The sequence below is a fragment of the Desmodus rotundus genome, chromosome X (assembly GCF_022682495.2).
Source record: "Desmodus rotundus isolate HL8 chromosome X, HLdesRot8A.1, whole genome shotgun sequence".
Taxonomy (NCBI): Eukaryota; Metazoa; Chordata; class Mammalia; order Chiroptera; family Phyllostomidae; genus Desmodus; species Desmodus rotundus.
Window position 1 is genome coordinate 40,869,709 of NC_071400.1, and position 21,046 is coordinate 40,890,754.

Consider the following 21,046-nt stretch of genomic DNA (forward strand, 5'->3'; position numbering starts at 1 on the left):
TGACAGAGATGGTTGGAAAGTCTCCGAGGCCTTCCCTGCATTGGGAGTCAGTTGTGGCCTGCAAGCACTAAGTGTCTGCCTCAGAGATGGGGAAAGCTGCTTGAGGCAGGACAAAAAGAGCAATTTTGCAGAGTGCAGAACAGGGAGACATATTAATTTGGGACTCTGAGCCAAGAGGAAGGAGAAAACCCTCTGCCTTTGTGCTGAGATTAAAGAGGCTGAGAAGTAAGGTGTCACTGACAACAGCATAGGCCAAGCTCACTGCACTGGAACAAGTGGAGGCAGGAGCTGTCTGCAGGGTTATCTTATGTGGAAAACACATTGCCCAGCACACCTGAGGCTTGCTTGGGAGTAAAAGATGGTCAAGGAAGGGAGAGGGCTTGGAAGTAGGTTTAACAGCTACTTCTCAGAAGAGAGGGAACAACACAAAGCAGGCATGCAGCAAGTGGAAACCATTATTGCTATAATCATCCATTAAATGCACAGGGATAGGTTGCCCAGTGGCCCCCAGGGATGTGTAGATGAGCCCAAGGATACTGACATTTCACTCTAGGCTGGCAATCAAGGAAGATAGCTTCATCGTGGGATACCTTGTGCCAGGTGCCAGGCACTGTGCAGCCTGCTTCACAGGTGTTGTCTTTCAGTCTTCCCAAAATTTTAACCTAATTCCACCAAACCCCCTTCACACCCCCACCTGCCCCCAGCCCCCAACCCTTTGTTGAGGTTTATCCTTAACACTGCAGCCCATCTCTAACCCTGCCTCCTGTGAGTACTGATAAACATGCATTTGTCAGAGCAAATGCCGCCCTCCCTCCCTCTCCCTCCCCCCACCCCACCCAGCTAATTATCATTTATCCTGTAGTTTTGTCTTTCTCTTCATGCACTGTCAAATCAAGAACAAGTACCATGTCTCATTTTTGCCAGTCAAAGCACACAAGTTTATTGATGAAACATAAATGTAGACTTAGATGGATGAGGTTAAGTCAGTACAGCACATAGAAAGGGAGTGCTCTTTTCTGATGAATAGGTTCACCATCCATCAGCTGGTGCAGAAGAAAGAGTCAACAAGAAAGAATTCAACTTGTGTAGCAACAAATGCATTCCCAACACTAAACAGTCCAGTTTAGACGGGGAGACCACCACAGGCAAGCATCATTCATGATGCTTTATCCACAGCTGGCAACTGAAATGAGCCCTTTACCACAGAAATAAGTGAGGGAGTAATTTACAATGCATATTGCCTGTAGACTGCAAATCCAAGAAGTAACTCAAAGCTCTGTGGGAATCCCTGCCAAGCCATTAAGAGTGTGGTCCTCGATTTAGCAAGCCTAACTTTCACCCCACGATGTGGTGATTGGCTAAGGCTAAATCTTCTATAGCACCCACCGCAGAGTCTTTGAATGAGAACACGAGAGTGTGTTCATGAAACGGGTTTTGGGTAGATTCAGTCCCATTTTGTTCAAGGTGGCCATTTAAGAGGACAGGATGTGCAAGTGAACCTGTCTCTTTTCATTCCTGATAAAGAGAAACATGAATGAGAGTAGCATTTGGGGACCCAGAAATTTCCCTGCCGAGACTGGCTTTTCAGACAAACCCATCAACAGTTTCAAAACCTGAACCTCAGCACATCCACTTCCCTCTGATATCAAAGGAAACCTCAGGTCTGAAATGGACTTGGCAAGCACGTTGTTAATAATTGTCATGCTTATTAACAAATTTAATCCGATGTGCTGCAGAAATGAGTTGGGGCAATGTGACGCAGTTTCCCGACACAATTCATTGATGAACATCTTAATCTGACACTGATTTTCCGCACTGGCATCCACATTATCCAGGGCACATAAAGCCTCTTTAATTGTGGGGTTGGGAGTGGGGATCACGTTCCCAACAATGGAGACGCTGACCAAATGACTACTGATAGTGTGGCTAAATGAAAAACCAGCATCCTCAGGCTGAGCAAAAAACATGTTTTCCTGAATGAAAGGACACTTGAAGAGCTCAAGAGCACAACTGAAAATTTTAAAGCTTTTAGCACTCCAAGAATTTTTATGTTCATATGGGAATGGACGCTGTCTTATTGGGTGTGTTCGATTTGCCTTACCCCCACCTAAATGTCTGTGCTCTGTCCCACCAGGTACAGTCCAATCCCCATCCTCATTCCAGGGCCGAGCCATAGTTGTGAAATCAAACCACACCTCAGGCTCCTCCTCATCCAGCTCTTGGTCATCTTCCCATTCCTCTTCCTCTTCCTCCCACTTCTCTCTGTCATCTCTTCCTATGGTTAGTTTGTAAACACAGTAACAAGCACCAGCCCCAATCATCAGTCCTGCTGTCATCCAACCCACTTCCCGAGCCCGGACCATGTTCAAGTCTGTGCCAGCCTTGTGACAGGACAAGAGAGGGCCTTTTTCCACCTGAATGAAGAGGAATCTTAGGGCCAGCGTCTGTAATAGTGGAAAGTAGTGGTCTTCAGCCTCTCCCAGGCTCCTGTATCTCTCTTGTAATGAATCTATGGGCGAAAAAACAGTATTAGGGCTTTGGGCTGTGCCTGACCAAACAGTGGAGTTTGAGTTCTGGTTGAGAGAAGTGGATTATTAGGAAACTATGTACTTCTGTGTATGTATGTATGAGAGAGACAGAGGATATCCTCTTTTTATTCTTAGGATCCACCATTTCTCTTACATGTCCCAGAGAAAAGGGTAGAAGTTGGGCTATGATAGCTAGGAGGATGACATGGAGAAGCTAACCCTCAGGTAGTCTCCTCCTACACCACATCGCTACCCCCAAAGATTTACAGGCAGTTTCTCCCACCAACCTCTACCAAAGTCAGGTAAATTCCTTCTCCTTTTCTTGTCTTCTGTTGTCCTTGCTTCTTCCACAGTGATTGATGGGTAATCTGGCAGAAGGACAGATGGAAAGACAGCCAGCAGTGAAGAACTGAAAGTGTAGTGCATGGATCAGCACTGAAAACACAGGTCCCAATACTTGCTTTTCAGAATTTTCAGCTTTTGATTTGAAAATATTTCTCACATCTCTGGGCTTTTCTTATCTGGGCTTCCCCCCACCCCTCTTCTACCCCCGCTCTCGTCCTCCGCCATTTCCCCAGCATAGGCTGCCACACCCCTTTCCATGCATCGAATTGGGAGGAAGTGTGGAGAAAGAAGGGGCCGGGAGAGGGCGACTCGGACTGGCCCGCACGAATCCCAACCCTCTCTCCCGCGCCAACCCCACCTAGGATCCAGGACTCATCCCACCCTCACGCTGACCTGCAGGGTCCCAAGACAGTTTGTTCCTTCCCTCGCCTCGAATTTTGCAGCGACCTATGGGCCAACAGACTTACAAACCCGCAGACAGACAGGGGATCGAGGACGCGGAGTGCTTGGTGGACTGAGCAGCACTCGGGATAAGAGTGCCCTGATTGTGGACCTTTTCTTTCCGCGCTGTCTCAGTAACCGCCATTCACTCCCCTCACCACCCCACCGGAAGTCCGACAGTTCTCTAATAAAATGGGCACGGGGATTGGGGAGGGTGGAGCTGGTATTTATAAAGGGGGTGAGAAAGGGATACAGCCCCAATCGGCCGGAACCTGGATCAGTGGCGCTCTTGGCCCTCTCCCACTCTCACCTCTCTCCAAGCAGAGCCCACACGTCCACCGACCTGCACAGTCCGAGGCTAGTTTCCTCCTTCCTTCAGAAGCCTGCAGCGTAATAGGGGGCTGGTACCCAGGCAGAGGCGATTAGCAGGAGTTCAGCTCTAGGCAGCTCTCGGTCACGTGACAACCATGTCACCAATGAGTTCTGGCCCCCGATTTCCACTCCTTTAAGCAGTGCAGCAGGCACCAGTGTGCCCCTTACCGCCGCCCATCACACTGGTCCCTGTCACACTTTTCCTCGACAACAAAGGCAGAAACCAGAAGTGGTCATGGCTTTCTAGTGTTTGAATTTGGCTTTCTTTAACTACAAGAAAGAGCAGCATCTTTTCTTGGGTCTGCCATTTACTTACACTTCTTGGAGAAATGTCTTATCCTTTCCTTGGCTCAGAAACTCCTGTACCCCTCTCTTAATTTTCACCTCTCCCCACATGCAGTCACTGCACCAAAATTGAGGGGCAGGTGATCAGAAAAGGAAGCCCAAGTAGTAGTGAGGTTTTTATTAATATCTTTGATACATTTATGTTCTATTTTTTCCTTCATTTTTCATAGACTCAAGCTACAGTACTGTAATCAGAAAAGCAATAAAGCTATACCACTTGGGAAAAAAGAATTTAAGTACCTATATGTATATCTGTACTTATAAAGATTTCCCAGTTAATAGGGAGGCCACATGGATTTGATTAATTTGTACTGCATTAAAAATATTTTCTTCTGACTGCACAGGATATAGCAACTTTCAAACAGCATATTAAAATTTAAAAGCATGTCCTTAAAAATAAACCAGCATGCTTTCATTATGATTTATAAATTGATGGATAACATGAATCTACAGTAAGGTGGTCAGTGTTTTAATTATGACCATTTTAAATAAGTGAACATCTATCCCTTTCTTCTTCCTGGCTGAACTTATAGTATTAGGTGTCAGACTACTGAGATCTTCATAGAAGACTGCTGGATGGCTTTCCTTCTGGCTTCAAAGGACAGACTATACGCAGACTCCAAATTCAAATGAATTGTATATCTTCAGATGCACCTTAAAAATTAGTAACTTCACAGGTCAGCCTGATCTCCTTTTAAAGTTCTTTATTTAAAATCTATTCTGAAGTTGTATGATGTAATCCATAAATCATCCAGAAATTAGAGAATTCCCTGTTATCCCTTTGATACAGTAAAACTCAATAGATGGACTTTTCATTTAATCAGGACCCTGCTCCAATATCTCTGGTATCTGCCATTCATGTGCTATGTCACCCTAGCAGTGGTTACTATTGTGCATCTTCCAGTGGAGATAGTGGTGAGGGTCCATGTGTGTCTATAAATCACTGCAAGACCCCTGAGATCCATGTCATTTTTCCCTCACAAAAAGCACAGTTCACAGGATCCCAAGAACTCACCAGGAGAAAGAGGCCTTTTCATTTCCTGCCTTCTGTTAAAATTTCACAGAACCACCCCTACAAGCCCCTCAGAATAATCCCAGAACTCAGTTACAAAGTATGCAGAAGTTAGTCCCCAGACATTCAGCTGTCCCTGCTAGGGAGTCATATTCTAAATATAGACCCTTCAGGCAGCCTCATTCTTAGAACATTGAAATATGACACCCCACTAGGAAGCTCCCCAGTGAGATACCCTGTGGGGGGAGGCTCTTGCAGGAGGTGAGCTAGTGAGTCTAGAGTGCCTTGCTGGTGAATGAATACTCAGAAGTCAAGAACATGTCACAACTTTCTGGTCTTCCTCAAACTTTTATAATCCAAACTTACTCACCAATCATACTCCCTCTCTCTAAACCCCTACCTCATTTATTTTGCCACCTTTGCCTTACAATGTTGTTTTTCTCACCCTTTAAACAGAACTTGAAGATTCAACTGTCAATTTTTTGCCTGCTAAGTACTTATATAAGTAGCTTTTTATTTGTTTTGAATATATGCGTGAGAAAGAACAAAGGAGTATGTAAAGCTTAACAAAGCTTCGAAGAAATTCCACTCTCACCTTTTCTTCCCAGTATAAAATAACTTCATCCTTTGGCATATTTTCCAAATGTTCCGGTATATAACCCCTGAACACCATTTTCTCGGTCTGTCAGACCTTTCTTGTTTGAATCCACTCCCTCTCTAAAACTTCCTAAACTCCATAGGAATAACCCTTTAAATTATCTTACTTTTTTGTCATTTTCATCTACAATTCCTAACAAGAAACCTTGAGACTAGTGTTTAAATTCTACTTGGCTCTCCATTCTACATTCATCAGCAAATATTTAAGGGTATGTAATTTGCCTAAACGTTTCAAAAGTGAAAAAGTAAAATCCTTAAGCAGTTCCTCAGAACATTCCTGAGCCTGCAAAAGACTATGGGAAGCCACTGTCAAAAGGCTTAAATCAGTATGTGGTCGAATGTGACCTGTAACTTATAAAGTGTCTGAAAACAAACAAACAAACAAACAAAAGATAGGCAGATGGTAACACTAAAGGAATTGTCAAGGGTGAGGAAAAGAAATTATAAAAGATTGTTATCTTAAAAAGCTATATTGCTTTTTGTATTTTGTTATTTATATTTGTATTGTGTATTAGTTGATTTTATTTGGTTGCAAGCCACAGAAACCAAACCTGGTGAACTTAAACAACAAAAGGATGTCGAAGACCAAGATCACCTCTGTGGGGTCTAGGCAGGAGGAATTGATAGACTTTTTAGGGTGCCATAATTCCACTGATTTTCAATTTTTATCAAGATTTATAGTTTTAGTAAGAGAGTATTTAAGATTTAAGATTTAATTAAGAGAGTATTGAATTGGTCTGTATTGGGTACAATGACCACTTTTTTGCTGTGGAAAAGTCAGGGTATGTAAAATATAAAGTACACTTCATTTCTTTTCCAAGAGATAATTTAAACTCTTTCAGATGTTGATTTGCAGGAGCCTTTTAATAACTTTGGATATTAACCCATTGTCCAACTGTGACTGAGGTCCTAGGGGTCTATTGGCCACAGCATGTCTTTAATTTTCACATTAACTGAACATTAAAGAGGTACAATTCTAAAATGTTGATGCACAAGCTTCTAAGGCAAAGCTACCTGGCTTCCCTGGCAGGATTCCACAGAGTTGCATCTACAGTTTAGGGTTTTGTCTTCATTGTTTCATGATCAACCCCTGATTTTGTCTGTATTCTCAGAATAGATGCTCTGTCAAGGAAAGATCCCCATTCATAGACACTTATACATAAATCTAGATCTGAATGCCCAAACCATGGATCTCTGCCTTCTCTCCCTATAATTAGGTCAAAAGGGAAGCTCTTTCAACAGGAGTTACACCTAAATAATTTACCCTGAGAAATACATCTGTCAGGGGTATTGGAGGTTTCTGTCAGTTTTACCAGCCCTTTATTTTCCTGTACGCAAGCTACAACTTGGGAAACCATACCTCAGGAAGTTGCTTGGTGAGCCTGCAATAAGAACAAGGAATTGGTTCACCTTAAGAAGTAGCTTTCCACCCTGGCTGGTGTGGCTCAGTGGATTGAGTGCCAGCCTGCAAACCAAAGGATCGCCAGTTGGATTCCTGGTCAAGGCACATGCCTGGGTTGTGGGCCAGGTCCCCAGTAGGAGGTGCACAAGAGGCAGCCACACATTGATGTTTCTCTTCCTCTCTCCCTTCCCCTCTGTCTAAAAATAAATTAATTAATCTTTAAAAAAAAAAAAAGAAGTGGCTTTCAGCTAAGGAAGCTTGAAGTACTCTTTCTGAGAAAAGCTAAATGTTCTAGTCATGTTAGCAAAGACTCCCTCTCCTTCAGGTAGTGGGAACTACCATTTTCTTCTGACTCTCCTTTTCATATACTCTTTGCTTAAATAAACGCCTTCACTGCACATGATCTTTCCCTAAACACAGAATCATATAGTTGTTTGGTTTCTCTTTACTAAATTTCTGTCATTTACTACTACTGTGTCCCAGAAGTTGTGTTTATGTGAATTTCCCTGGAGTTTTGCCTGTTCCAAAACTTCCCAGTCTCTTGATTTACTTCCACATTTTCCAAGGATTTAAAAAGTTACACTGAGATAATAACCTTATATCTGAACTATTAGGGAATATCCTACTGCAGACCCCATGTTCTGACGTTATTTTATTACTTTCCCTACTGTAAAAATGATCATTGCTGACAGGTGAATGAATCATTGAGTTCATCAAATCAGTTGGTAAAATGTTTTCCCAGTAATTGCTAGATGCTAGCTAGTTCAGCCAATTTTCTCTTGGTCCCAATGTTCCTCTAAAACATTTTTCATTGAAAGATGATATTCTTTATTTGTACCCATATATATTTTGCAATATTCTTTGTATCCACTCACTTTGTCAGTTGTTCATGCCTGTTCATCTGACAGATAACCACTACACAGTTGTGGTTTCTACTCAAGCTTTTTTGTGTTACTGGCTTCTGAGGGTCCCATGCCTCTTCCTTGTTAACTGATGCAAGTAGAAGACTGTAGCTCTCCTGTTTAGAAGGCTGGGCTAGTCAAAAGAGTTATACATTATCAGACACACTGATCGGCTCATTCAGGGTTGTGTTATCTGTTAGGCCCTAGGAGACATTAAGATTGCTTTGAGTGACATGTATAACACTCCCCACAAGTGGAAAAATATGGGGCTCTTGGAGGCCATCCACCCAACATCAGTCTTCAACTCCCACTCTGTTTTTCTCAAATGACAGCTTTATAGTAACCTTTCTCGTGAAATGAATGCACGCTGGGGTTGGGAGAGGGGAGAACAAAAAATATTAAGAAAGTAAAAAACATACTCTCACTCCAAGGTCTCCTTTTTTGATTTTTTTTTTTTTTCGTTTTAGATCTGGGACTAGATTTCAGAGGAAATGGTAGACATTAATAGCTTGGAGGAGGGGAGGTGGAAGGAGAGGTTGCTGATCCAGGAGCCTAGAGAAGGAAAAAGCAAAATTTTCGAAAAGTTCAAGTGGCCAGTAGCCCTAAGGGAAGATGTCGTCTGTTCCTGGTAATCGGAGGAAGGCAAACTCAGCTACTAGGAGATAGGATTAGCAAAGAAGAAAGAGTAACAAGGCCTGGTATGGGGGAGGAAATGAAGGGGGGCGGGTCCTCTTCTGCCGCACTGCTGGTGGGAGGGGAAATTGAGGACCAGACTTTGTGGATGACGTAGCTCTCACGTGACCAAGAGCTGACGTGTGCAGAAGTCCCTCTTGTTCTCTGGTCGTTGTTCCGTCTGAGTACCAGCTCCCCACTGCCCTGTGGGATAGCCGTCCTGTTACAGAGGGAAGAACGAGAGGGAGAAGGAAATTGTCCCGGATCCCGGAAGGTCAGTGCCTGGGAGATTCCATAAAGTGTGGGTGGTCCAGGGCGTGGGGCGGAGACCGTCGCGGGTCCTGAGAAGCCTTTGTCGGCTCTCCCACTCGCCTCCGGCTTTCCAAGACATCTGTCCCGCCTGCAGCCCATGTCGATGCTGCAAAATGGTGAGCAGGGAGGTGTTTGGGGAGCAGGCCAGAGATCAGAAGGTGGGAATCTGCTAGGAGCCGAGACCGTAATCCGGAAAGGGAGCTGTGGCCTTGGTATTAGCTCTCAGTCCTCCCGGATAGTGGCGACTGGGAAAGGTTAGGCATGGGCGGGGGAGGTGGGGGTGCAATTTGATGTGTCAGCAGAACCCCGAGAGGGGTAACAGGGGCAAGAAAGCTTTGACAACCAGGCGTAAGAATTGGGAAAGAATTTCATGTTCTGGGGACTTGGTCCATCCACCAAGTACTCGGTAGTGGCTGTTTCCTTTTTCTGACTGTGTCTGTATCTTCCCCACTATGGCTCTGTGTTTAGTGGGTCTGAGCCTCTCCCAGGTTGCCAGTCTTTCCGTAGTTTGCGGCGCTACGCCAGGCAAGTGAAGAGGAAGGAAATTAACCCTGATTGGTGAAGGTCAATTTGAGGGTAAGACCATCTCGGTACCCTAAGAGGGGCGGTGGTGGACGTAGAGAGAGACCAAAGATGTCAATAATCTAGGTTAGTCTGAGTCTGAGTATGTTTGTTGCATTCTTGGGTTGTGGCTAAATGGCATGCGTTGTGTGTGTGTGTGTGTATGTGCGCGCGCGTGTGTGTCGGCAGTGAGATGGGGTGGGGGAGAATGACAGAAGGGAAACCTATCAGATAGTTTGGTCATAATCCTCCTCTCTCAACAGTACTTAGTCCCCATGTTTTCGATCTGTCATCCAGCAGGTCTGCTGTAGCAGGTGGCACCACTTGAAGTGAGGGAGGAAGTTTCCTCGGATCAGTAGAGGTCGGTGTGGCCGTGGGGGCTGACCGGAATAGGGGAGGGGTTGGAAATCCTCCTAGCTCCCCAAATCTTTCTTTATTTCCCTAACATCCCTCCTATTTCAGGCTAGGGAAGGGGCAGGCATGTGCATGTTTTGGATGGGAAAGAGAAATTTTTAAAAATCTGACAACCTGGATAGTGAATCAGGAAAGCAAGGAATGAACCGTCAGTCCTTCAAGCTCTCAGTTCTCACTGGCTCCGGTCTCTCTGCAGATCGCAAGGGTTATTGGGTGTGGCACAACTCCAGGGGAGGGAGGAAGGGGCAGACTGCCTGTCTAGAGGAGGTTAGTGCAAGGGTGCCACTCCCTGGGCACATCCAAGGTTGGCATGGCTAAGGCCCCAGGAGACACTATGGGTTCCATTACCTTTATCTAGACTTGGGGAGGGTGCGGTTGGGGAGGGTAGGCGGAGGGTGAAATGAGGAGGATGGAGAGAGTTTATTAAAAATCTGCATTTCCTACCAAGTACTCATTTACTGCTCTCCTGTCCCTCTGTATAACTCCCTGCATGGGGGCAACACAAAGAGAAGAGAAACTCAAACCCCATTTTCTTCCTCCATCTCTAGGTTCACCTCCAGTATCAGCCATTGTGGCCCTGAAGTGGCTGAAGACAATATTCCTCTACAGGCCAGCACCCAAGCCCACAGTTTTCCCCAAGACTGAGTGACTACTCTGTTCCTTGGTCCCTACTATTGTCAGGGACGATTGCATGGGCTACGCCAGGAAAGTAGGCTGGGTGACTGCAGGACTGGTGATTGGGGCTGGTGCCTGCTATTGCATTTATAAACTGGCCCGGGGAAGAAAACAAAACAAAGAGAAAATGGCTGAGGGTGGGCCTGGGGATGTGGATGATGTTGGGGACTGCCCTGGGGCCAGGTACAATGACTGGTCTGATGACGATGATAACAACAGTGAGAGCAAGGGTATAGTATGGTACCCACCTTGGGCCCGGATTGGCACTGAGGCTGGGACCAGAGCTAGGGCCAGGGCAAGGGCAAGGGCTACCCGGGCTCGTCGAGCTGTTCAGAAACGGGCTTCCCCCAACTCAGATGATACTATTTTGTCCCCTCAAGAGCTGCAAAAAGTTCTTTGCTTGGTTGAGATGTCGGAAAAGCCCTATATTCTTGAAGCAGCTTTAATTGCTCTGGGTAACAATGCTGCTTATGCATTTAACAGAGATATTATTCGTGATCTGGGTGGTCTCCCTATTGTTGCAAAGATTCTTAATACTCGGGATCCCATCGTTAAGGAAAAGGCTTTAATTGTCCTGAATAACCTGAGTGTGAATACTGAAAATCAGCGCAGGCTTAAGATATACATGAATCAAGTGTGTGATGACACAATCACTTCTCGCTTGAATTCATCTGTGCAGCTGGCTGGACTAAGGTTGCTTACGAATATGACTGTTACTAATGAGTATCAGCACATGCTTGCTAATTCCATTTCGGACTTTTTCCGTTTATTTTCAGCAGGAAATGAAGAAACCAAATTTCAGGTTTTGAAACTCCTCTTGAATTTGGCTGAAAATCCAGCCATGACTAGAGAACTTCTCAGGGCCCAAGTACCATCTTCACTGGGTTCCCTCTTTAATAACAAGGAGAACAAAGAGGTTATTCTGAAACTTCTGCTCATATTTGAGAATATAAATGACAACTTTAAATGGGAAGAAAATGAACCTACTCAGAATCATTTCAGTGAAGGTTCACTTTTTTTCTTTTTAAAAGAATTTCAGGTGTGTGCTGATAAGATTCTGGGGATAGAAAGTCACCATGATTTTTTGGTGAAAGTAAAAGTTGGAAAATTCATGGCCAAACTGGCTGAGCATATGTTCCCAAACAGCCAGGAGTAACTTTTTGATTTTGTAGTTTAAAAGCAGCACACATTGTAAACTGTTCCTTTTCTCCATCTTGTTTATATGGTAAAGGAATCCTTTCAGCTACCAATTTTGAGTAATGAATATCATATTGTATCATCAACGCTGATATTTATCCGAGTTGGTTTTTAAGTCTAAGCTGGATGAATGAATGTCACTACATGTTCTGAAAACATGTTTGTTGTTTTTTATCTCACTGCCTACATTGAAATATTTTTACTATTTCTTCTGCATAAGTGACAGTGAACCAATTCATCCTAAGTTAGCTCCCTCCTGTCATTTGCGTTGACTTCATTTGTGTATCATCAATAAAATTGTGTGTTAATGCTAGAAAGAAAAAAAAAGAAACTATCTTTGCCCTTTTGTTTATAACCTAGTTGGAAAGATAAGAAACATAGAAACAAAATAACAGAATATCTGGAGAGTATACCCATTGTCAAATATGCATTCTCAGAGCACAGAGGAAACAAAGGCCTCCATAGGATAGATATAGTAGCTACAGATTCATGGAGGAAGCAGCCATTTAAATTAAAAGGAGTCCTGAATGGGGTAGTAGTTAGGGCATTCAATGAGATGAGAGTGAGGGGGAACGGGTGTCAGGCATGGAGGTAGGAATTCTTCCTATGACAGTGAGAAAATTAGTCTGCTTAGAGTGGAGCATGCAGGGAATGGAAGTAAATAAATTTAGAAAGGTATGTGAAACCAGTTGGTGGAGAGTTTGAACATTATTCCACGGAACACAAAAAAAACACTAAATATTTTTTGACTAGAAAGAATAATTGGAATTCACATAAAAGTCTCCCTTACCTACTGTGCGGTATCCACGAGGGTGTGGCAAAATGGGCCCTCTCAAACTGGTGGTGGGAATGAATTTACATTGGAACTAAGTTTGTGGAGGGCCATTTGGTAATACATATTATAAGCCTTAAAATATGTGAACCCTTTATCCTAATAAAATAGTTGAAAAATTGATCAAAGACTACATGTACAGGTCTGTACATCCCAGCACTATCTAAAATAGTAAAAATTGGAACAATTGTCTAGTACATTGGATTGGTTAAGTAAATTAAGGAATTTTCATATGGTGTATGGTAAGTGTGTTGATTTAAATCCATATTGCCAGGAAAAGATATTCATCATGCATTGTTAAGTGAGAAAGGCAGGTTAGATAGCGATATTCAGAGTATGATTTCATTTTTTTGAGAATAATAAAACATGTTTAAGTAGACATTAAAAATTCTGAATTATAGACACCCAAATAGTAACTGTGGTTATCTTTGGGTGGAAGGATATAATAAGTGTTCTTTTACCTTTTTACTTTTAAATTATCGGTGTGTTCTTATTTATCTAAAATGAATATTGAATTTTCTGGAAATTTTTGAAAAAGGAAAGGGCTGGGAATGAAATAGGTGATTGGAGCATATACTAAATGGAAAAAAATATTTAGATTAAAAATGAGATGGGTTGAAGTTTTCTTTCTGAAATGATAGATAAGTGGTGAAGATGAGGCTCATCAGGAGGATTAAATGAAGTAATACATGCAAAATACTTAGAATCTTCTGTCACATAACAGTTAATTAAGAAAAGCAAGCACCATTAATTTCCTAGAGTGCAGAGTTCATAGTTTTTTTTGTTTGTTTGTTTTTTTGTTTTTGGTTCATCTTTCTTTTGCTGGGGGCATTTTGCCATGTGTCAGTGTCACTTAAAAAATAATAACAATAAAGGTTAACACTTATTAAGTGACAATTGTGTAGAGTTATGTCATTCCTGCAAGGCAACTGTTAAAATAATTTATCAAAGGACTAGTTCTTATTTTTTTATTTCTAAGGACTCAAAGTGTTTTCTCAAACATGATTTCACCAGCTCCCACAATATATTCCTAGTCAGTTTGGAGATAAGCTGCTTTATATGTGAGACCAGGAAAGAGTAAAATTCTTTGTTTAGTTATGATCTGGTTTAAGTCCCAGGCTTCCATATACTTACTCTAATGTTCTCTATAGTAGACAAAAACCTAGGGACTCATTGGCTTAAAGTTGTTGGGCATGGTGACCCTACCAAATTATGCACATGTGGGGACTCATTTGACACCAGTGTTAAGGGTGGGGTGAGGGAACTAACATTTTTCTTGTTCTAATTAGGTAGCAGAAAAAGATTTGGGAGGAGAAGGCTAATCCATTTAAAATGGTTTGAGGTACTTATGCCAAATCCATATGGAGGCACCCTATTATCATTTAAATGCATTGATCAGATGCTCAGAGGAGAAGATAAGGCTACAAATAAAGATTTAGTAGCCACCAGAGGATGAATGATAATTGAGGACATGGGAGTGGATGTGACTCCCAAAAAGAGGTGCAGAGTTAAGAGTGGAGGGCTGCAAAGAGAACGATGTAAGGGACTGTGGCAGCTGGGGAGAGAAGCATAGAATTGAAACAGTGTATATACTTCCAGACACTTTTACTATCCATATACCTATAGACTCAATACACAAAATTGGACCACACTGTAGATAAATTTTCAGAGCCTGATACAAAGTTTTTCTATTTTTCTCCTAAATGATATTCATTGGAGATACTTGAGAAAACAGAGACGGGAACAAACTTGTCCCCTTGCCCAAATTTGTAGCTTGAATATCTAAGAAATATTTACATTAAGCCATGTTGAACTTGGGTGCTGAGTGACTTTCATGCCTGGGGTGAAAATGAGGTTAACTTTGAGCAATAGGAAGCCACCCTGAGGCAGGGGCAAAGGCCTGAACAGCATCCCTGTGCTCTTCCAAGTCCTTTGTCTCCTCCCCTCCTTTCTTCCCATTCTTCCCTCTCCCTCTCTTGCAAGTCTATCTTTATTTCCTCCTTCTGGGAGATAATTGGCAGTAGCATTTGTGTTTCTGTCTTTTGGAGTGAATATTTAATTCCCATGACACCAGATCATGCATCAGCAGGCATTTAATATAGAATAATAATTGTGGTTGCTGTGGTAATATGCAACCCTGGGTGTGACTGAGTGCCAAGAGTTTTTGGAACCCTGTTGAACAGAGACTTAGAAGGAATTACTCTTAGCTTGTCACAGCCCTATGTGCCCTACATGTACTTTGATGTCCCATGCCTGCTATTATTTAGAAACAAATCACCCAGACTTTGAGAAGTGCTACGTGAGACACATGTGTGACTGCCTGGTTTAGGCAGGCCACAAGGTCAGCCAAGCCAAATGATGATGTCTCCATGTTTTCACATGGGAAGTTGCCATTCTCAGTCATTTTGGGAAGGGCACAGTTCTAGGATTGTGGCCATGATTGTGGTGGCAGCTCAGGGGAACAGGGAGGAGGTAGTGACTTCTCTTTATTTTTATTTTTTTTAAAGATTTATTTATTTATTTTTAGAGAGAGGGGAAGGGAAGGAGAAAAAAAGACAGAGAAACATCAATGTGAGGTTGCCTCCCATGTGCCCCCCACTGGGGACCTGGCCAGCAACACAGGCATGTGCCCTGACTGGGAATTGGAATGGTGACCCTTTGGTTCACAGGCCAGCACTCAATACACTGAGCCACATGAGCCAGGGCATGACTTCTCTTTAGAGAGGATGGCAGCTCCTGGGAAACTGAGGAAATTAGAAACTCAGAGGATATCTTGCTATTTGGGTTTTGTTCTCATGTCATGATTTTAGAGATGTAAGTGTTCTATTTCACTCAAATGTGTTCAAAGGCAATTTTACAAAGATGGAGTACAGTTCTATTATAATTTGCTGCCCCAAACATATTTCATGGCTTAGGAAACTAGTTTTCTTTTATTAATTCATATTTTACTCGCCTTTAAAAACACATTCCAAGTGTTGGTGTAGCAAATTGATATGGTTCAGGCAAATTTTGTATATGTGCCTCTGGGTAATTTATCTGCTATGTTCCCCTGAGAATGGCTTTTCTAAGAATGATTATTTTCAATGCTATCTCTTTATACTCACTTTAGATCACATCCCAGGCTGAAGGTTTCCTCTGGTTTCTCTGTTTAAACTGTGTTTCTGCCTCATCTTTATACCAGAACTATCTTATTGATGTCCAGGGGTACAGAACTAGGATATTGGCCCATGGTCTGCCCTGCCCTGAGAGTGTGGTATTAATCAGAATAATGGATAATTACTTTCATAGTAGTATGCCTCCACACTTGACTCCCTCCATTGGGTTTCAGGCCTTGTGTTAAGGGCTGGGCAATGTTGTGTTTGGGGATAGGGATTGGGGAGGGAAACAGGAGGGAGAGTAAAAGAAACTTTATTAGAAGAGTAACTACCCTGACAGGTTCGTGCACTTGTAATTCAATCCACCATTGATAGTGAGCTAAGTATAACTCTCTGTCCCTGTTGACCATTTACATTTTAAAAAATGAAAGTGTAGATGTAATAAAAGCATCTTTGTTTGGGCATAAAGCCTTACGTTTATTGAGGATTTCTAGGTTCACAGAAGACATAATATGCTATCAAATGGGGTGGAATTTATTTTTGAAATTAAAAACCAGAATGATAATTTATGTTATTATAGGAAACATAATTACCACATAGAACAAAGTACCAGTATTGGCTGCTCAGAACATTCTCTTCTTCAGATCCGTCTACATCAGAAACAAAATTATCATCAGAAGATTATTTAGTGCTTGGGAAACCAGGTCAAGCTGACTTAGCTAGTTGTTAGTGCCATCAAAGTAGGAGAGCCTAGTGTATCCATGTCTGCTGTAGGAATTGGCTTGTTGCTGAAATAGACTGCTTGTATTCAAGAGCTTGAGCACATTTCTGTCTGAACACAATTATACATTTGTATGCCTAGGAGCCCCTTTGCCAAACACAGAGCATCAGTGGATGGTGGTTTTATGACTATTAAGATGTATTATCAATTAGCCTTCATACAGAGTTTGGGAGATGTATACATTTATAGCAGCAATCTCTAGTATTTGTAATGTATTCTCATCTGCATGTTGATTAGAATTTCTTTTTCTGGATTTTTTCTTTTTTGGTTTTATGAGTAATGATAACTTGTTACTAAAATTTTTCAAATCCAAGGAAAATGAATTGTCACCTCTTTATCCTTCCATTTTATTTCAGTCTTCTCTTTGCTAAAATGTGATTTAGCTATGCTCATGCCAACTTTTGTGACTTTCAATAAGTTGTAACAAAAATCTAGACATAATGAAATGGATCCATAAAACAAAACTTTTAATTTTTACTTTCTTCCATCATTTAAAATGAGTAAAATGCATTCTCTTTTTGATATTACAAAAGATGGAATCTAGCCAAGACAAATAAAATAAACAATATGTATAGTATTTTATAAATCTTCAATCCATTCAAAGTAACTTGAAGAATGATTCTTTGTAATCCGTTATCATATAACCCCATGAATTATCACCCCTTGTTAACCTGGTCCATGTAATCTGTAGCCAAAATTGGAAGTATTAAAATTATACCATGTCACTTAGGGAAGTTCAACACATTCTGGTTGATTTTCTCTTTGTATAAAGGTTAAAACCTTTATGTTATAAATGTCATATCTTGTGAATGTCACACATATATAGTTACATTTGTTTAGGTGGATGTGGTTATATTTGGGGGAGTATTAAGATATTAGAAACACCATGGAATTGCTTTTCACCTATTTTTAAACTATTGATAGAAGTCCCAGATATATTTGTTTCAACTTAGAAAGGGGAAAAATTGTCTGAAGAGGAAGGCTGTATTTTACCCTGTGCATTGGTGGATAGAATTATGCAGCCAACTGAGCATAGTCTGAGATGGGTTTGGGAGTTACCAGCACTCTGTGAGGTTATTTTTCACAATGAACTCTACTTTATTTTAATCTTCATTATGTTTCCTTAAACCATAAAAGTAAATCATGCCTATTAAAAATTAAAACAGATAAACATATAAATTAAAACATAAAACTGCCCTCTTCTCACCCATCTGTACAGTTACTTACTATTATCAGTGTAATATGTTCTATGCATATACAAACATAAATGATATACATATACACATTTTTATCAGAAAATAAACTCAGAGTCCTTGTACGATTATGGTTCTGTTTTACTTTATTTCACTTAAATATATCATGTGTACCTTTCCATGCACATTTTACCTCATTTAACTTTGCTCATGTGTTTTTCTGATATGACTATCTACATTTTTAGATAGTCATATCACTCACTCTTTCTCTTTAGGCTTTCTAGGTTTTGGGTCATGCTGAGGCAGCCTTTTTCTACTCCAGTGTTTTAAGATAATTTTCTTCAAGCTTTCAAAAATCTCTCTCTCCTCTTTCTCTCTCTCTCTCTCTCTCTCTCTCTCATTCTTCTGGTATATATTTTTATGTGTGTTATGAAGTAGAGATGTAATTTTAACTTCTTTTACCCAGACATTGAATAAACCATTTTTCCTCCAGTTTTGCCAGAACTTTGCATACATTATTAGTCATAGGTTATTTACAAAATGTTATTCTTCTCTATAAATGGAAACATTGTCCTTTGATGCTATCTTTGAGGTATGATGCACTGAGGATTGTTGGTGAAGTCCTGTATCACAGAACCAGTTTTATTTAAGGTGGAGTTAACAGTATTGGGTTGTGATACTAGTAATTCATTGAGCTATGTGTCTATTATGAAGACATTTAAAACACCAAACGATAGCCCTATCTGGTGTGGCTCAGTGGGTTGGGCGTCATTCCACAAAGTGAAAAGTTGCCGGTTTGATTTCTGGTCAGAGCTAACACCTGAGTTGCAGGCCAGGTCTCCGGTCAGGGGCATGCGAGAAGCAACTATTTGATGTTTCTCTCACATATCAATGTTTTTCTCCCTCTCTTCCTCCCACTCTTCCCTTCTAAGAATAAATAAATAAAATCTTAAAAAAAAAACACTGAAAGGATAAATATAATGCAATTGGGCTATAAAAATGTCACAATTTGTGCTCAAAGCAATCTTAAAGTTGTTCTGGGACATATGACAATGAATGAGCTAATCAGTGTATTAGAGAATTTGACAGTCTGCTAGCTAATTCAGTCTTCCAAACAGAAGAGTTAATATATATTTTAATGTGTGACTTGGAACCAAAGTTAAGAAAGTGATCTTTTTGACACATGGAACAAACTGTCAGTTCTAGAAGGCTTGAGCACTGTAAGACATTTTTGTGGATACTTACAAGATAAAGTAATATCATCATAAAAAAACTGAAAAAAGGGATGGGGAGAAAATGCAGACAACTGTAATTGAATAACAATAAAAATTTAAAGAAAAAAACTGGAAAAGACACATTTAAATTTTTAAAACACAGGTACAACTAGAGAATATAATGGAAAATATGAAATAAATAGCAGAATATTGAGACTGAGACAATTGCTTGAGATAGCAATTGATGAAAACATCTGTAGATGATTATGATAGATGATACTCCTTTCGCCAGTAATATATGTCCTTTTAAGTATAATAACAATAATATTAATAATAATAATAATGTTAGCACATACTCTCTACAGTACAAAACTCCTTAAAACTCTCTGCAATACAGGAAAGCTATTAATTTTGTGTGTGTGTTTGTCTTGTGTCACCACCTCTTCTAATTTGCTTATTGATTTTGTGATTTTATTTTTTAAATATATTTTATTGATTATGCTATTACAGTTGTCCCATTTCTCCCCCTTCACTCCACTCCATCCTGCACACCCCCTCCCTCCCACATTCCCCCCATATAGTTCATGTCCATGGGTCATACATATATGTTCTTTGGCTTCTACATTTCTTATACTATTCTTACCCTCCCCCTGTCTATTTTCCACCTATCATTTATGCTATTTATTCTCTGTACCTTTCCCCCTCTCTCCCCCTCCCACTCCCCTATTGACAACCCTCCATGTGATCTCCATTTCTGTGGTTCTGTTTCTGTTCTAGTTGTTTGCTTAGTTTGCTTTCGTTTTGGTTTTAGGTGTGGTTGTTTATAACTGTGAGTTTGCTGTCATTTTACTGTTCATGTTTTATCTTCTTTTTCTTAGATAAATCCCTTTAACATTTCATATAATAAGGGCTTGGTGATGATGAACTTCTTTAACTTGACCTCATCTGAGAAGCACTTTATCTTCCCTTCCATTCGAAATGATAGCTTTGCTGGATACAGTAATCTTGGATGTAGGTCCTTGCCTTTCATGACTCAGAATACTTCTTGCCAGCCCCTTCTTGCCTGTAAGGTCTCTTTGGAGAAATCAGCTGACAGTCTTATGGGAACCCCTTTGTAGGTAACTGTCTCCTTTTCTCTTGCTGCTTCTAAGATTCTCTCCTTCTGTTTCATCTTGGGTAATGGAATTATCATGTGCCTTGGTGTGTTCCTCCTTGGGTCCAGCTTCTTTGGGACTCTCTGAGCTTCCTGGACTTCCTGGAAGTCTATTTCCTTTGTCAGATTACGGAAGTTCTCCTTCATTATTTGTTCAAATAAGTTTTCAATTTGTTGCTCTTCCTCTTCTCCTTCTGGCACCCTTATAATTCGGATGTTGGAACGTTGAACAATGTCCTGGAGGTTCCTAAGCCTCTCCTCATTTTTTTGAATTCTTGTTTCTTCATTCTTTTCTGGTTGGATGTTTCTTTCTTCCTTCTGGTCCACACCATTGATTTGAGTTCCAGTTTCCTTCCCATCACTATTGGTTCCCTGTACATTTTCCTTTGTTTCTCTTAGCATAAGCTTCATTTTTTCATCTAATTTTTGAGCAAATTCAACAAATTCTGTGAGCTTCCTGATTACCAGTGTTCTGAACTGTGCATCTGATAGGTTGACTATCTCTTTGTTGCTTAGTTGTATTTTTTCTGGAGCTTTGATCTGTTCTTTCATTTGGGCTTTTTTTTTTTTTTTTTTGTCTTGGTGCACCTGTTATGTAAAGGGGCGGAGCCTTAGGTACACACCAGGGTGAGATAACGCTCGTCACTGCACTATGACGCTGTATGTGGGGGAGGAGTTCGATAGGGAGCAATGGCGCTTGCTCCACTCTCTGCTGGATTTCAGTCACTCCTTCCACTACCCACCATCAAATTGGGCCTATCTGGTGCTGCTTCCCGAGTGGGTAGGTTTGTGTACATTCTAGGACCCTCTCCAACGAGCTCTCCTGTGAGGCTGGGAGTTTCTCCCGCTGCCACCTCAACCCCCACAGGTGTTTTCGATCAGTGGTTTGAGGCTTTATTTCCCCACACTGGAACTCTGGATTGCGAGGTCTGTCAACCCGGTC

The 21,046-nt window shown here is 41.2% G+C and overlaps 2 protein-coding genes across 5 annotated transcripts; one reads left to right on the forward strand and one right to left on the reverse strand.

Annotated features, from left to right (window-relative positions):
- Positions 1 to 924: 924 nt before the first annotated feature.
- On the reverse strand, positions 925 to 3,781 carry ARMCX6 (armadillo repeat containing X-linked 6). 3 transcript variants are annotated; one of them, XM_024578742.3, is made up of 3 exons: positions 3,658 to 3,781; positions 2,816 to 2,896; positions 925 to 2,509 (listed from the first exon to the last, which is right to left on the reverse strand). In XM_024578742.3, exon 3 carries the CDS (start codon positions 2,361 to 2,363, stop codon positions 1,473 to 1,475), a length of 891 nt encoding a protein of 296 aa, XP_024434510.2. In that variant the 5' UTR covers positions 2,364 to 2,509; positions 2,816 to 2,896; positions 3,658 to 3,781; the 3' UTR covers positions 925 to 1,472. The 3 variants fall into 3 exon arrangements, with proteins under 3 accessions (XP_024434510.2, XP_024434509.2, XP_045042507.2); XM_024578741.3 differs by having other exon boundaries at positions 3,625 to 3,762; XM_045186572.2 differs by having other exon boundaries at positions 2,816 to 2,937; positions 3,625 to 3,751.
- A 5,020-nt stretch (positions 3,782 to 8,801) lies between these two features.
- On the forward strand, positions 8,802 to 13,193 carry ARMCX3 (armadillo repeat containing X-linked 3). 2 transcript variants are annotated; one of them, XM_024578746.4, is made up of 4 exons: positions 8,802 to 8,950; positions 9,457 to 9,564; positions 9,850 to 9,910; positions 10,512 to 13,193. In XM_024578746.4, exon 4 carries the CDS (start codon positions 10,655 to 10,657, stop codon positions 11,792 to 11,794), a length of 1,140 nt encoding a protein of 379 aa, XP_024434514.1. In that variant the 5' UTR covers positions 8,802 to 8,950; positions 9,457 to 9,564; positions 9,850 to 9,910; positions 10,512 to 10,654; the 3' UTR covers positions 11,795 to 13,193. The 2 variants fall into 2 exon arrangements, with proteins under 2 accessions (XP_024434514.1, XP_024434513.1); XM_024578745.4 differs by having other exon boundaries at positions 8,816 to 8,950; positions 9,847 to 9,910.
- The last annotated feature ends 7,853 nt before the right edge of the window (positions 13,194 to 21,046 follow it).

Bases quoted from the DNA above. Each gene is read 5' to 3' on its own strand.
- ARMCX6 (XM_024578742.3), bottom strand. From the start codon at position 2,363: ATGGTCCGGGCTCGGGAAGTGGGTTGGATGACAGCAGGACTGATGATT.
- ARMCX3 (XM_024578746.4), top strand. From the start codon at position 10,655: ATGGGCTACGCCAGGAAAGTAGGCTGGGTGACTGCAGGACTGGTGATT.